We start from the raw sequence: 15557 nt of genomic DNA, 5'->3' as shown, positions 1-15557 counted from the left end.
TCTCCTGACATCATTGTAGTGCTTGGCGCAGCTGATGAGACAATTGTGGCTATTTCCTCTCACGCCTGTTTAACCGACGCTGATTTGGGTGGGTTTCTCCTATCCCCATACAAAACAACTTCTCTGTCTTTGACTGCTCTTACAAGAATGTTGGTCTCCGTGGCTGTGAACTGCTCCTGACGTGCGCCTGTCAAATCCGTTATAATAATAGCAACCCGCCATGGAACTTGCGCCCTTGCGTTTAAAGGGAATGTTGGATAGCGTTCTGATTGGTTTATTTGACGTTACGCCCAAACCACACCTATGAATAATGAACCTACTTCAGACCAACCCCTTATTGATTTGCGCCCGGCGCAAGACTTATTTCTCCCGCCGGGAAAATAGCAACAGTCACTTGTGCTTTGCGCTTCGGACTTGCGTTTCAGATCGTTAAAATAGAGCCCAGAGACTTTTAATTTTATCTGGGGATTCATTCAGTGCAAATGTGAAACTGAAATTAATGGTTGTTTGCAAATTTACATTCAATTGTGATATCATATTGTTATATTTTGTTTTCTTTTTGTATGGTTGTTTTAACATAACTTTTTCTTAATTTTGTTTAACACTGAAATCTTTGTTTTTTGTAATAAGGGTGGTTAAACGTTAACGTCTCTCTCTCTCTCTCTCTCTCTCTCTCTCTCTCTCTCTCTCTCTCTCTCTCTCTCTCTCTCTCTCTCTCTCTGTGTGTGTGTGTGTGTGTGTGTGTGTCTTTCTAGGACTAATTCTTTTACTACACTTGCATTTGTGATGTTGTTTTCAATTAACCAAACACATCTAACATAAACAAACACTATCGCCGTAGGGGAAAAAACACACTGAAGAACATTTAAATAAATAAAAGCAACAGAAAGGATGTTTTCAATTTATGAAAATGATAAATGGAAAGCATTCATCTCAAGCAGCGGTTCATTTTCAGACATGGAGATTTTCACTTGACCTCTGAGGGTTTAATCTTAACGTATTTGCATGAGAATGCGGCTCGGCGTGCAGAATAATAGAAATGCAGAAATAGGCAAAAATCTTTACTCTCGTTTGGCTGGTGGCATTGGCTGATTAATTTTTCATATACTTTCATTTTAAAATATGATCTTGCATTTAATTATGCTGAGACGCGGTATTCGGTGAGTCAATATTTGTGTTGTTGCTATAATTGGGGTTTGAGGACTGCAGGCAGACTGAGCCCTGGTGTGGTCGCCACATCATTATTATTCGGATAAATGCATGCCTTAGCAAAGATGGATGGGTTGTGTGTACTGACCCATGAAGAAAAATACCTCGGGGTAAATGCAAGTTTAATCAAACTCAGGAAAGATGCAGAAAATAAGTGTAATCATATGACTGCTGCTAATATGGGAACTGAATCTGAGTGATTTATTAGGGGACAAACATTAAAGGCATGCAGTCGTTCTTAACATACTAGTATTCTATTGCTGACATGTTTGGTAAAAAATTGGCACACATCTAAAATATTATATTCTAAAACCAATCAACTTTGTGCCAGGATGCTAAACAAGTTTTTTTTTAAATGTTTTATGTGCAATGAATTAGAATGTGCAACATTTTAAGACCACCTACTGGTCAAAATAATCTGAACCTTAACTAACAACCTACATTGTAAAATGAGGATCTAAAATTGATGCGTGAGGCTTATACCATTAAACTGATGTATAGTTTGTCAACATGAAATCTAATCTTGACAGTAAAACCACGCAGTAACCGTGAAGCAATATAAACAAACAAGCGTTCAGCGTCTGGAGCCCTCGTGAATGTTAACTGCTTAAACCAATTGTCTTTAATAACCGGCTGTCATGTGTGTCATGAGCGCATAAATCTATGCAGCCCTATTGTACAGGTATGTGTTCAGGCTTATGACTGCTCATTGCAGTTATATTTCTGCTTAAGAGCTTCTTGTAAAGAAAATGCGCCTCAAGCGATACTCCAGCCAGATATCAAAATGACCCCATGATCCGAGATACATACAGTATGTCCATCATCTTTCAGATGAACACATTTGGAGTTATTTTAGTAAATGTCCTTGCTCTTCCAAGCTTATTATGGGAGAAAACAGGGATCATGGAACAAATTCTGACTTTAAACCCCCCAAAAGTGAATGCATCATTCAAAGAGGTAATTGATGCAATATTGTAAGAAAAACAACAAGGCCATCTCATGATTCACGAATGATTCATGATTCGAGAATCACTGCACAACGTACCTATGACAACGAACGCTTACTACGCTAAAACTCTCATGTGAGTCCAAGGTGGTGTCATTACTGGAAGCTAGTTATTACCAGGGCTGTCGCGGTAACCACAATCCCGTATTACCGCGCTACTGACAATCCGACCGCATGGATAACAAGCAACCGCAACAACCATGATTTTATTTTTTTACACATCATACAGAAATAATAAAGGCAAAATAAATTGTCAAGAGTTAAGAGAGTAATTTTTTTTTTTTACATTTTTCAATTCAAAATTTAATACTAGGCTTTTTATATTTCATTACAGTGAATGTGTGAAAAGCCTTGAGCACGCAAAGAGAACCTGAGATGACAGAATTAGCATTATCTGCCTTTTAAATGCAGTTTTACATTTTAAAGAGCACCAGTGGTCCAATTCATGATTTTTCCATTTGGTGTGTAAGTGTGTATTAGTACATGTTAATGATATGCAAAAGGTACAAACCCCAAAGTAAACAATGATATGAGTTGTCGTTTCCAACATACTTTTCTTGGACTACAACAAACACACGGATTGTAGGCAACAGTTTACTTCCTGGGATTGGTTATGTGGACAAAACCGACATTATCATAATTCCTTCCGCTTTGATTCACAGCCTGTAAGTTAACTGCTGTTAGTATTGTATTGTGACCGAATCTTTCAAACATGATAAAGAGCGTCACATTTCCGACTGACGTCAGAGGGATTCAGACCAGTCACTAGGGCTGAGTATTGGCAAGGGCCTCACGATACGATACGTATCACGATACATGAGTCATGATACAATGTATCATGATACGATACAATACATTGCATGTTGCAATACATTGCAATACTTTTTCTTTTTTATCAAAAATATAATAACGGAGCTGAATTTGTATACTTTTTTTTTATCCAAAATGCTTCCACACGTCGGCTTTGACATCAAAATTTTTGAATCTTCTGACATTTCTCACTCCTGCTAACTGACTGTATATGACAGACAACTGGACAGCGACAACTACAGCAGCGGCAGAGGAGGTTGTTTGATGCACACAGAGGGATTTGATGGGTTTATAAAAATATTAGGGATGTAACGATACTTCGCAGTACAAAAATGACACAATGTTGAATCATGGATGATGGGGATATTTATACGATGACGTTCTTTTAATTTTATTCGTTGACCCGTCACCTGTGCTTCACCGCAGTCACACAGACATCGCTTGAATCACCTGCAGATTGAACTGAAGGTCAGCAACACGACTTCGGTAGAAATAGAAATTGATATAGATAATGCCCCGTCATCTTTTAAGTCCAACGTCTGGCAGCATTTTGTTTTCATATCACTCGACGGGAATCTTAATCAATCTCACGGATGCGTACAGGCACCAAAACATGTTGAGATGCGCGCTTCTGTCCGTTCAGCCGCGCGCACAGCTACATACAAAAGTCACACCACGCGATTGAGATATCTTATGAAAACATAACAAAACTAAAGTAAGTTTCCAAATAATAATATAATCTTATTTTGACTCCATCACTATTGGCTTCTGTAGGTGGACATCAGAAATGTTTTGTGCAAAGCAGGAAGCAGAAATGAGAGATGATGAGTTTAAGGGAGTTTAATCCTCAACCAGTCAAGTCTTAAACATTAGAGGAAAAATCTCATGTAAACCTCTGTCAAGTCTATAGATTTGCATTGTTGCTGAAAAAATCAACACTTGTATGAGTTATACTATTCTGTATTTTCAGATATGAAATTAATATTTAGTTCACTAGCTGAAGGACACAGTTGGCAGTAACTTTGACTAAAACTATTTAAGTATAGCAGTCATAAAATGACTGGTTTCTTAAAATAGTGTTATTCTAAAAATATTCTTGTAAAAAAGTTATAAAAAATAAGTTATTAATCATTGTTATAATTGTATAATGTAAAATGCAACTGTGCAAGAAAATATGTTCATTTCCAAACCTTTTATGCCATTTATGCCTCCAAACATGTTGACAATGTTCATGTTAAGTATAATGAACATGATACTTAATTATTTTTAAATACATGTAGGAATAATGTGTTAAGCAAAGGGCATTGTATAGAAGTGTTACGCTTTCAAATAGTCAGAAAAAAATAGGAGGCCTGTGCCCCAGTACAGCTTTATATCTAACAACACCCCTGCTAAGTCCCTTAATTCTAATTTTATGTAAAAATTTCCCTTTTTTCAGTGACAGACCTGCAGTACAGAAGGTTCAGTTAAGCCTTAAAATGTTAAAATTCTTTATTAAGTTTTATGTACAACAAAAAAATTACTGAAATAGTTAATAAAAAACCATGATGTGTATCGTATCGCGAACCAAGCATCGAGATACAGATCGAACTGTGAGCTTAGTGTACCGTAAAAAAAAAAAATCGATAGTAGAGATTGAAATATCGATACACTTTCGTGGAAAAATTTATCACGATAGTAAGCTGTATCGATATTTTTGCACAGCCCTACCAATCACAACGTACAGATTAGCTGGCCAATCTGGGACACAGAGCTTTTCAAATCCGTGCGTTTCAGGAAGAGAGTGAAATCTGGAGCTACAAAAATGTACGGTATGTGGAAAATAATGTGTTTATTTAACCATCAAACCACGTGAACACATTGTATTATACCAAATACAGAAAAAACATTTTTTTTAGCAATGAAATAGGTGCTCTTCAAAATTACTTTAATCTAACTGATCAACACAAATACAAAGTGCCATAATACAACTGATTGCTTAGCAAATTAAAACCGTACTTTGAAAATTGTACTTGTAAAAATATTATCCTTTCGGTAAAGTTTTAGATAATGTTTTGATACTACTAATTCTCAGATCTTAAGGTAAGTTCAAGTATTAAAGGGATAGTTCACTTTAAAATGAAAATTCTGTCATCATTTACTCATCCTCATGTTGTTCTAAACCTGTATGAATTTTTTTTCTGATGAACACAAAAGAAGATATTTTGAGAAATGATGGTAAACACACAGCATATAGTGACCATTGACTTCCATAGTAGAAAAAAATATTTTGGAAGTATTGTGATAAATGACTAAGAAAATTTTTGATAAATGATGGTAAGCACACAGTTGACAGTACTCATTAAATTTCATCATTTTTTTTATTCCTACTATGTAAGTCTATGGTCACTTACTGCTGTGTGTTTACCATCATTTCTCAAAATATCTTCTTTTGTGTTTATCAGAAAAAATAATTTCATACAGGTTTAGAACAACATGAGGATGAGAAATTGATGACAGAATTTTCATTTTAAAGTGAACTATCACTTTAAGCTCTTTTTTTTCTAGGACAGCAAGTTAAATTAATTATCGTGTGTTTTTCAGACTGGATGGACAGGTCATTTTATGAAAGGATTGTTTTTGACCGTGCCAAGGAAAACAGCACTTTACTTGGATCCTTAACTCTGAAACCTATCAAGCCTGCTAGAAACTTGCGGGTGATGTTTGATGACCAGATGAAATTTACTCCCCACATCCCAACAACCCCTCGGCCATGCAGGAAAATCCGACCTGGACTGAACTACTGGACTAAGCAAGAGTGGACTTCCCAACAGCCTTTCAATAAGAACCAATGAGATCTGAGGGAATAAACATGTCGGCATATCTGAATGTAGCGCTCATCTGTGTTTGTTGTAGTTTGGCTCCAGAAGACATTTGCAGATAGAGTTGTTCGGATTACATTTATGACAAATGTGCTTTTTGGAGCATATAAGGATAACCACATATTTTTATAAGAATAAAGAAAGTCATATGCCTGTGTGATGGCATTAGGGTGAGTAAACTATGACAGAACTATGACTATTCCTTCAAGTGAATAAAAAAGTACTCACTGTCTTCGTCTGTCTGAAAGGTCACCTCCCGGCTCTCTTTCTTGCCCTCTGGATTGGCCAGTGCCAGTCTCACGTGCACGGCATGAAACGGTGGCAGATCTCTGAGCGTAAAACGTGAGGTGTTTCTCTCAACCGACAGACACTCCCTCACGGTGGCGTTATTGCCCCCGGCTCCACCCCCGGTGGCTGTTGAGTAACGGTAGCACAGTGACAGGGAGTAGGTGTGACAGCGCGTCAGGTTGTAGCCCACCGGCTCCCACTGAAGCAGCAGCTGACGGGACTGAATCTCTGTAGCCGTCAAACCTCGGAGGGGACGCATGGGCTCTGGACAAAATAGAGACATTGTGTAGTGCTTTTCGTCAGTATTATTCGCAAGTCTTTTTCGCGGAAAAAAAACACTTCAAGTGAGCGTAAAAATTGAGGGTTTTTAATTGAATTTGCCATTACCATCACTTGTTTTCTTTCAAATGTATATTGGCATATACCACTTAATAAATAAATACACCCCCTAAATTACCCAAGGAAAACACATGATATGGAAACAGAAGGTACAACCTGTAATTCAGTCCTGGTGAGTCATAAATTGTATATGTCATATAATAGATAAACAGCATCTACTAGCAGTCATATCGCACAGGATTCCTTGAATTCCTGTCTTTGCTAAACCCATAAAAGATAACAATGAGAAATGATATATTTCATGAAGAAAATGAACCTACTGTTTATTTCACGCTGGCATTATTTGCATGACAAATAATGGCTGTTTTTAACTCATTCACCGCCATTGACGAGTTATCTCGTCATGTATGAGTTCATATATAACTAATAAATATGCTTTTCTGGACGAATTTCAAAGTGAAAGTGTAATACCGCTTTTATCCAACAGATGGCGCCAAATCGAATTTATCAAAAACGGAAGTTAAAAAGATTTAATGGTTATTTTAACTGCCTTTATGTTTGATAGTCATTCTGAGTCTGATCTCTAACATAAATTCCTTTACAAAAACGCAATTTTTAAAGCTTTTTGCTCAAAATGTTGTATTTTTGAAGAGAAATATCGATATTTCAGTGGTTAAATTAAGTAGAAAAAGTACATTTATAATGAAAGTTTTTTCCCCATTTTGTTTGTTTGTTTGTTTGTTTATTGCTTGTTTGAAAGCAGAGGGTGTGTTCTTTAATTAAATATAATTTGTATGTTTATATATTTATAGAAAATGATTTTTCCTGCAAGGAATTTTGTGAAAATTTTGTTAAAATCACAAAAATGCAGGTGGGCAACTTTTCTCAAAAAGGCTGGCGGTGAATGAGTTAAACACGTTTTCTAAAAGCCATCGGTCAGAATGATTTACACCAGCTTATCAAAACACAGTACATTATATAGGCACATGTATGATATCAAGAGGATTTGTAAATATATTCTTTAATAAATGTATAAATGACTACATTCTCAGTATACAATCTGTGAGAACTCAATATGCTGTAATAAGGTTTGTTATCAATATACCCACATAATAATAACTCTGCACCGAGAAACAGGTAAACACAATATTACAATATGAATATTTAAAGATATGCATATCAAATTACGCAGCGTAATAACACAAATACAGCAAATCTCACACATACAGATGCAAACATAAGGGAAGTAAAGCAATAACTGCCTCTAGAACTGTGAGATAGCAAAAATAAAATACACAGTATCTACTTCACAGACACATGTATGCAGTATAAAGTTTATTCAGGTACTGTATTCTCCTCTGATGTGTTGAACAAGATGAATAGAGTCTCAGAGCAACTTTGACAGTGATATATTACAAAGTCCAAACACAAGGGTCTAACACAAGTACATTTATACCACAGCTGGTCAAGTTTTCCTCACACACAAACATTTTGTCTGATGATGACCAATGCTGCCTTATTACAATCAGTGAATGTGGTTATGTACGTATACAGTTCTTAACTCACACGTTGAGATTGGACTTTTATTTATTTTGTATTATTCATTTATTCAATTCCCTGCGGTCCAACGATAGTATCGCTTTTTCTTTAAAGTAATATTCCACTTTCATAAACAAAAATCCAGATAATGTCATCCAAGATGCTTATGTTTAGAAATTACGTTATTTGAGGAAAACATTCCAGGATTTTTCTCCATATAGTGGACTTTAGTGGACCTCAACAGACCCAACCGTTTCAATGTAGCTTCAAAGGGCTCTAAATGATCCCAACCGAGGCATAAAGGTCTTATCTAGCGAAAAAATATGTACTTTTAAACAACAACTTCTCGTCTTGAACTAACTGTGTGACGTGCCAGCTCAACCTTACGTATTACGCAATTACTTTGAAAGGTTGCGTGTTACATCTGTAAAATGCACACTTGCGGACCATTTTAAATAATAAATGGACACACTAGCTGCGTTTACATGGACATTTGTAATACGTTTAAATGATCAATCTGAATAAAAATGCTCCATGTAAACACCTCAATCAGACTAAAAAGTGCCAATCTGATTAAAATTCTCATCCGCTTGTTAGGGGTGGTTTATACCTTTTGTAATCCGCTCAAAATGACATGTATACACTTGATCGGATGGATAACTGAAACTGGGACGCTCTGCGCATGTGCTATCTTCTTTTCCTTTTTTAATGGCGGTTGGCAAACCCACTGAAAGGCGCATTTCCGCCACCTACAGGACGGGAGTGTGGAGCATATGCACACGTGCAATGACGTAGAATTGGCGTAATGACATGTGAGGCAAATAACTCCAGTTTGTTTTGTTGAAGGAAGTTACAAGAAGTGATTGTCTTGTTCATCTTGTTCCTATTATCCTTCCAATTCCCCATAAAGTGATACAAGCGTTGTCCGGTCAGTCCATGATTTATTCTCTGATCCACAAACGCGTGTGTTTGGACTCGCTCTCGCGAATGGTCTCTGCAGTACTGCGTGAAGTAAAATACGCTTTTTGGGCACACGTGAATGGGTGTTTTTGCTGCTGCTTTATAATCAGTGAGGCACAAAGCAAATCATGAAACGGCGTGAAGGTATATTTGTGCAATGTGCGCATGTCAAATGATCAAATCTGATTTAAATCTTGTGTCATATAAACACGCACATCAATCCGATCACATTATTAAGGGTTCATGTAAACGCTATGATAGGATTTATTAATCGGAAGGATTTTAATCCGATGGAGGCAAAATGTGTCCATGTAAACGTAGCTAATGACATGAATTAGTATCATTTCACATACAAAAACATCTGAATGCTCCTCTTTCTCCAGACTTGTAAACACTGAAGCGGTAGCTTCGCATACGTCATGCCTGACCTTCCGATGTGATTATGTAATACGTAAGGTCAAGCTGGCACATCATGCGGCTAGTGCAAGACGATACAATCCTGTATCAGAAAAATGATATACCTATAGTCACATAAATTTATGAGACTTTTCCGTGACACTGACACCTTTTTCTGCCTTTTTGTGTGAATATGTCAGACATTTCTATTTATGTGTCACTGTCACATACAGTGGGGAAAATAAGTATTTGACACGTCAGCATTTTTGTCAGTAGGGAGATTTCTGGGTGGCTATTGAGGCAGAATTTCCACCAGATGTAGCCGTTAAGCCAAATGTTGAATTAATACAAAGAAATCAGAACATTTAAGTATACAAGTTAGAAGCTTGTCTTCTGGAAGCTGTAATCACCAACAAAGGCTTTTCTACAAAGTATTAAATAAAGTGTGTTCAATATTTATTCCCTGTGTCATTTCACTTTATTTATTATGACTCAACTTGTATACTTAAATGTTCTGATTTCTTTGTATGAATTCAATATTTGGCTTGATGCCTACATCTGGTGGAAATTTTGTGTCAATAGCCTACCTAGAAATCCCCTTACTGATAAAAACGCTGATGTGTTAAGTAGTTATTTTCCCGCTGTATTTCACTGTATATTACTCAACTGTAATATACATTGACGCTTCGGTTTAGGTTTAGGTTTGTGTTTGCATTAGGATGTCACTTTAAGTATTGGTTTATACCTTTTTTCATTATTTATTTTTTATATTTTATGATTTTTAAACCATTGTCACATGGCATTAGTGTTAGAGTTGGGTTTGGGTAAGGATGTCATTTTATGTAAATCTAACCCTGAACTAAAGCAACAATGGTAAGAAAATAGGACAAAACAGTTTAGTAACAAATACGTGACAGTGACACGTAAACAGAAATGTGTGACATGTTCACGCAAAAAGGAAAAGACTCAAAAATTTAGGTGACTATAGGTACGTAATTTTGTGATACTGGGTTGGGCGATAAGTTGTGGTTTAAAAGTACATATTTTTTATTTTTAATGACGACCGTTTTGCTACATAATGCCTCGGTTGGGATCATTTAGAGCCCTTTAAAGCTGGATTGAAACTGTAAACTGTCAGAAAAATTCTGGAATGTTTTCCTCAAAAAACTGAATTTCTTCTCGACTGCACAAAGAAAGACATCAACATCTTGGATAACATGGGGGTGAGTAAATTATCAGGATTTTTTATGAAAGTGGATTTATTCTTTAAGCCAAAAGTTTAAGCTTTTGTGTTGCATTTTCTATGCTCTGTCTGACCCTCAGAATTAAAGGTGTTGTGTCAGCATTGATAGCTCTGTGGTTAGTGCCAGGGTGCCCACAACAACCCGAGTTTGACTCCTGTCTCGAAGGCCTTTTGCCGATCCTGCTCCTTTATCTCCACCAAAAGCTTCCCTGTCAACCTTTCACCACCCTTTCCCAATAAGGCATACAAAGAACTTGAAAATATCACAAATTAAAGGTGTTGTAAGCGATGTTAGTCAGACATATCCACTGAAGTACCCCACTCTTTTCAAAAACCCAAACAGAAATAGCTGGTGACTGTTGTAAAGGCCATTTTCTGTTAATATTCCTTTTAGGATTGCCACCTTCGCATGCAAAACAAGCAAGAGCCCTGAGCGTTGTGTATAGCTTTTGTGTCAAATTATAGCTTTTAACTACTCTGTCTTTCAATGATCGCCTCTTTAGCAAAGTCTGCATTATGCATTGTGACAGACTGCAAAACAATTTATGCTGAAATGTGCTATTCCAAATAGGACTGCATAGCGCATCGTTTGCAGAATAAACGTTTTTGTTTACGTCATATATGTGTGTGTACTGTGTATAATAATTGTGTGTATATAAATGCACACACATGCATGTGTATATATTTAAGAAATGTATATTTTTATATTTATATATCATTTATATTACAGTATATATACATATGAATATATATTTAACTTAAAAGTATACATGCATGTATGTGTATTTACATATACATAATTATTATACACAGTACACACACATATATGACGATTGATTTGCAGCCCTAATTCAAAAATGTTGAATATGACTAAAGGCATACAGTAGTACAGCTAGAGCAAGAAAAACCCTGCAAGCAATTTTGCATTTAAAAGACTTAGCCATGCATACATAGCCCAGACGTCTAGGCTGAAGCAAGGCAAAAATATTTGAAATAAAATAAACAAATGAAACCAAACACCTTGTAATCACTGTTGACTTTGCTTACATGATGCAATATCATACATCTCGCAATTTATTTTGGGAACATTTTTAATCCCATTCCAAGTTTATTTTGGTTACTCATAGCCGGACTATATCGGTTTGATAGTAAGTAAAAATACTTCACTATTGTCCACCTCTGGTAGATGATTCTACCCCCCCCCAATTCATTCCAGCATTTTTGTGATTAGTCCATTTTCCAAAAATGTTTAGATAATTTACTCAGCACCATGTCATCCAAACTGTTGATGTCTTTCTTTGTTCCGTCGAGAAGAAATTATGTTTTTTAAAGGAAAACATTCCAGGATTTTTCTCATTTTAATGGACTTTAATGGACCCCAAAACTTAAAAGTTTTAATGAAGTTTAAAATTGCAGTTTCTAAATGATCCCAAATGAGGTATAAGGGTCTTATCTAGCGAAACAATTGTCTTTTTTGACAAGAAAAAAATATATGCCCATTTAAAACACAACGTCTCTTCTTCCTCCGGTCCTGTGACGTGCCAGCACGACCTCACGTAATTGCGTAATGACGTGGAAAGGTCACGTGTTACATATATTTGCGGACCATTTTAAACAATAAACTGACACAAATACATTAATTAGTATCATTCCACATACAACAACGTCGTAACACTTGTAAACACTGGGGCGTAGTTTTGCATACGTCATCCGTGAACTCTTGACGTGATGACGTATTGTGTGAGGTCACGCTGGCGCGTCACAGGACCGGAGATAAACAAGAAGTTGTAGTTTAAAAGTGCATATTTTTTATTTTTCGTTTAGCTAGATAAGACCCTTATGCCTCGCTTGGGATCATCTAGATTCCTTTGAAACTGCAATTTTAAACTGCATTAAAACTGTTAAGTGTTTAGATGTACATTTTAGATGGCATGGTGGTGAGTAAATTATCTGGATTTTTTAAGAAAATTGACTAATTTTTTAAGATGCATAATAAACAAAGACAATTAATGCTACTGTAGAGAAAAATGATATAAAAATAATGATAAAATGATATCGAAATGCTACAGACTAATGCAGTTGTTGAATATCAACCCTCTTTCTTCTCACCTGCACATTTGGTTCTGCTGACCAGCGGCGGTCCGGCTGGCCCTGTTCCACCTTCTCCGGGTCGAGTGAGAAGGACACTGATGCGATATTCTGTATCTGGCTCCAGGTGCCAGACTTTATAAGTCAGTGAGTTGACTCCATGCGTTTCTGACCAGGGAGAGTGACTGGCCCTGTACACGATCTCTCTGCGGATCACCGGCCCATCACCCACTATAGAGTTTGTGTTGAGCTGGATGATCAAGTAGGTGGGGCCTGAGCGTAGGAGCTGAGGCGGAGCTATCGGTGTGGGTGGGACTGAAACAGAGTACAAAAAAATAAGTAATGCAATTGAAAATAATCATCTTTGTTTTTTCTTATTTGGTACAATTAATAACAAATTGTTTAGTTTAAATGTGCATATAAAAATCATAATTGAGGCTGAATATTATTTATAAGGCTTTGTCTTTTCAACTGCATGGTTTTAAAATAAAATAAACAAATGATTCCAGCAACGTTTGAATAATTTATTGCTAAATTTATTTTGGGTTAGAAATGTTTGTGACTTGCCATTAAAAATCCAAACTGTGTAATATCTGCTTTAACAGTATTTACACAAAACTCTTTTGAATAAGTTAAAATGATCCAAGATCCATGACAAACAACATATCTCCCAGAACATTAAAATATACTCTTCAAGATTATTTGATGAAAATGTTAATTTAAGGAGATTTGAAACATATGTCAGTGAATGTCAAATTAAGTATAGCGCCATATGAAATCAATTTTATTGTCTCAAAATCATTTTTTTCCATTTTTTTCTGAATTATTTTTTTACATTTTAATTTATTATTATTGCATTTTGTCTTGTTTTAATTTTTCTGAATTCTGCAAATTGAAATTTTTTATTTAAGTAATCAAAATGATTCAACTTATTTAACTATTTAAAAAACAGTTTTTGCAATGGTTTGCATTCAAAAGTTAATTTTGGTAGTGTTATATATTCGGGTAATGCTTACAGAATTTCATAGTAAAATCCAACGTTGAATCTTTTTGTCAGACAAAGTGCTGTCAAATTTAGTCAACAGTACAAATAAAAACAGAGATAAAGAACAGCTTGATGGCCACAAAAATAAAAATTACATTAAAACCAGCCTCGACATTTAACTCATTGTATGTGAGGAGGGTCTTAACCCGTTAATTGGACTGTCCCGTGAGCGGGACACCTACGTTTATTTCAATATTTTCTATGTTAATGTTAATCTATCACGACAAACTATATATTGTTGGAAAGGTCTAAGAATGTAGTTTTCATATTTCAAAACCTTTAAGCAGTAATAATACTGCAGTAACTGTAATTTATTCATTTGTGACACAAGTATGCAGCAAACCTCAAAGCAAACCAGCACAAACCTCAGTTTTTTGACAATTTTATGTATTAAAAATTACTATATTGCATTTTTATTTATTACAAATAAATGTAAACTGCTTTAAGAAAAATAATATTTTCACCTCCAGACACTTCCCTAAAAAACGTTATAGTGTCTTCTTTAAAACCAAAAATTACCAAAATTAAAACCAAAATTACGCTTCTAGACAAAAAAAAAAGAGTTATATTAATTTAAAGGTGCATATCACCTTTTCACCAACCCCCCACTCAAAAAGGGCTGCGCCAGATAAAGGGTTAAATTTTAATTTCTCCTTTTTTTTTGAAGACTTTGTGGTCTCAGATATTCACTTCAACATGGTTTTCTTATTCAGAATGAATGTAGGACGTTGTGTAATCACGTGACTGTGTTGCTTCCACACATTTCTATCATTTCATTTGCTGGTTAAGAATACCACGGCAACAAACTGATATACAAAATTTGCCAAATTGTCAGACCCAATGGTGTAGTGGGCAGCGCACCGACATGTGGTGCTTTCGCACTTTCGGTGACCCGAGTTCGATGTGGTCATTTTCCAATCCCATACCCCTCTCTCCTCCCTGTACTTTCCTGTCCTCTCCTTACACACTGTCAAATAAAGGCAAAATGGCCATAAAAATAAAGTTTAAAAAAAATTGCAAAATTCCGTGAAATTCCGCACTAGAGTAAATTCCGTTTTCATGTCTCAATTCCGTGATTCCGTCCATGTTTTCTGCATTGTGGCAATCATGGGACCCTATAAGTCCAAGCACTTCAAATGAATTAAACTTCTATCCTGATCAATATATATTTTATAATTATATCGTAAATAATCATCATCTTTGTACTGCATGAGACAAAATTTGTATGATATTATCAGAGTGAAAACGTGATGTAGAGTATTTATGTTGACTCATGAATCAGTCGGCTGCAATTATCGGACAGGTCAGGATCACGTCCATGACAGACACAGAGAGAAATATCAGAGAGAGCCTCAGACAGTCTCACAACTGAAAAGTCACCAAGCTAATTTAACTCAATTGAGAAGAGATTTCTATCATTATTTTCCTGAATCAAAGAGGACGCTATGTTCCAGGACTTCATGATATGTAATGGACAATACAATACAACTCCTTTTAAGCCTCCTGGTTAATGCATAATAGAAATGATTTGTGCCATGTATAAAATGGTCCAATTTTATTATAATTTAGGCAATAGAACATCAGTTGTAAATTAAAGTTGAGTGCTGACATTTTTAGGAGAATTGAATGGTTTTCATGAAGTTCTGTGGCTGTAGGGAATCTCAAACATTTAACAATTCTGATTTTAATAAAACCCATAAACATGGTATCACATACAGCATATGTTGTACATTTTAATACAGCATATTTTGTATCACAGTGTGGCCAATTCAA

At 35.8% G+C, this 15557-nt stretch overlaps 1 protein-coding gene across 6 annotated transcripts in view; it reads right to left on the bottom strand.

Moving 5' to 3' along the window:
• The window catches only part of ptprua (protein tyrosine phosphatase receptor type Ua), a 322971-nt gene that overhangs the window by 103693 nt on the left and 203721 nt on the right, over nucleotides 1-15557 (bottom strand). For all 6 annotated transcript variants that reach the window (XM_055219240.2, XM_055219242.2, XM_055219243.2 and 3 more), the window contains exons 7-8: nucleotides 12761-13054; nucleotides 6115-6438 (exon numbers count right to left, since the gene is read on the bottom strand). In XM_055219240.2, coding sequence (XP_055075215.1) covers nucleotides 6115-6438; nucleotides 12761-13054 — 618 coding nt within the window. The remainder of the gene's footprint in view (nucleotides 1-6114; nucleotides 6439-12760; nucleotides 13055-15557) is intronic.

The sequence above is a fragment of the Misgurnus anguillicaudatus genome, chromosome 20, assembly GCF_027580225.2.
Source record: "Misgurnus anguillicaudatus chromosome 20, ASM2758022v2, whole genome shotgun sequence".
NCBI lineage: Eukaryota > Metazoa > Chordata > Actinopteri > Cypriniformes > Cobitidae > Misgurnus > Misgurnus anguillicaudatus.
The sequence above is the reverse complement of the archived record's forward strand: the minus strand, read 5'-3'. Positions and strand labels throughout refer to the sequence as shown.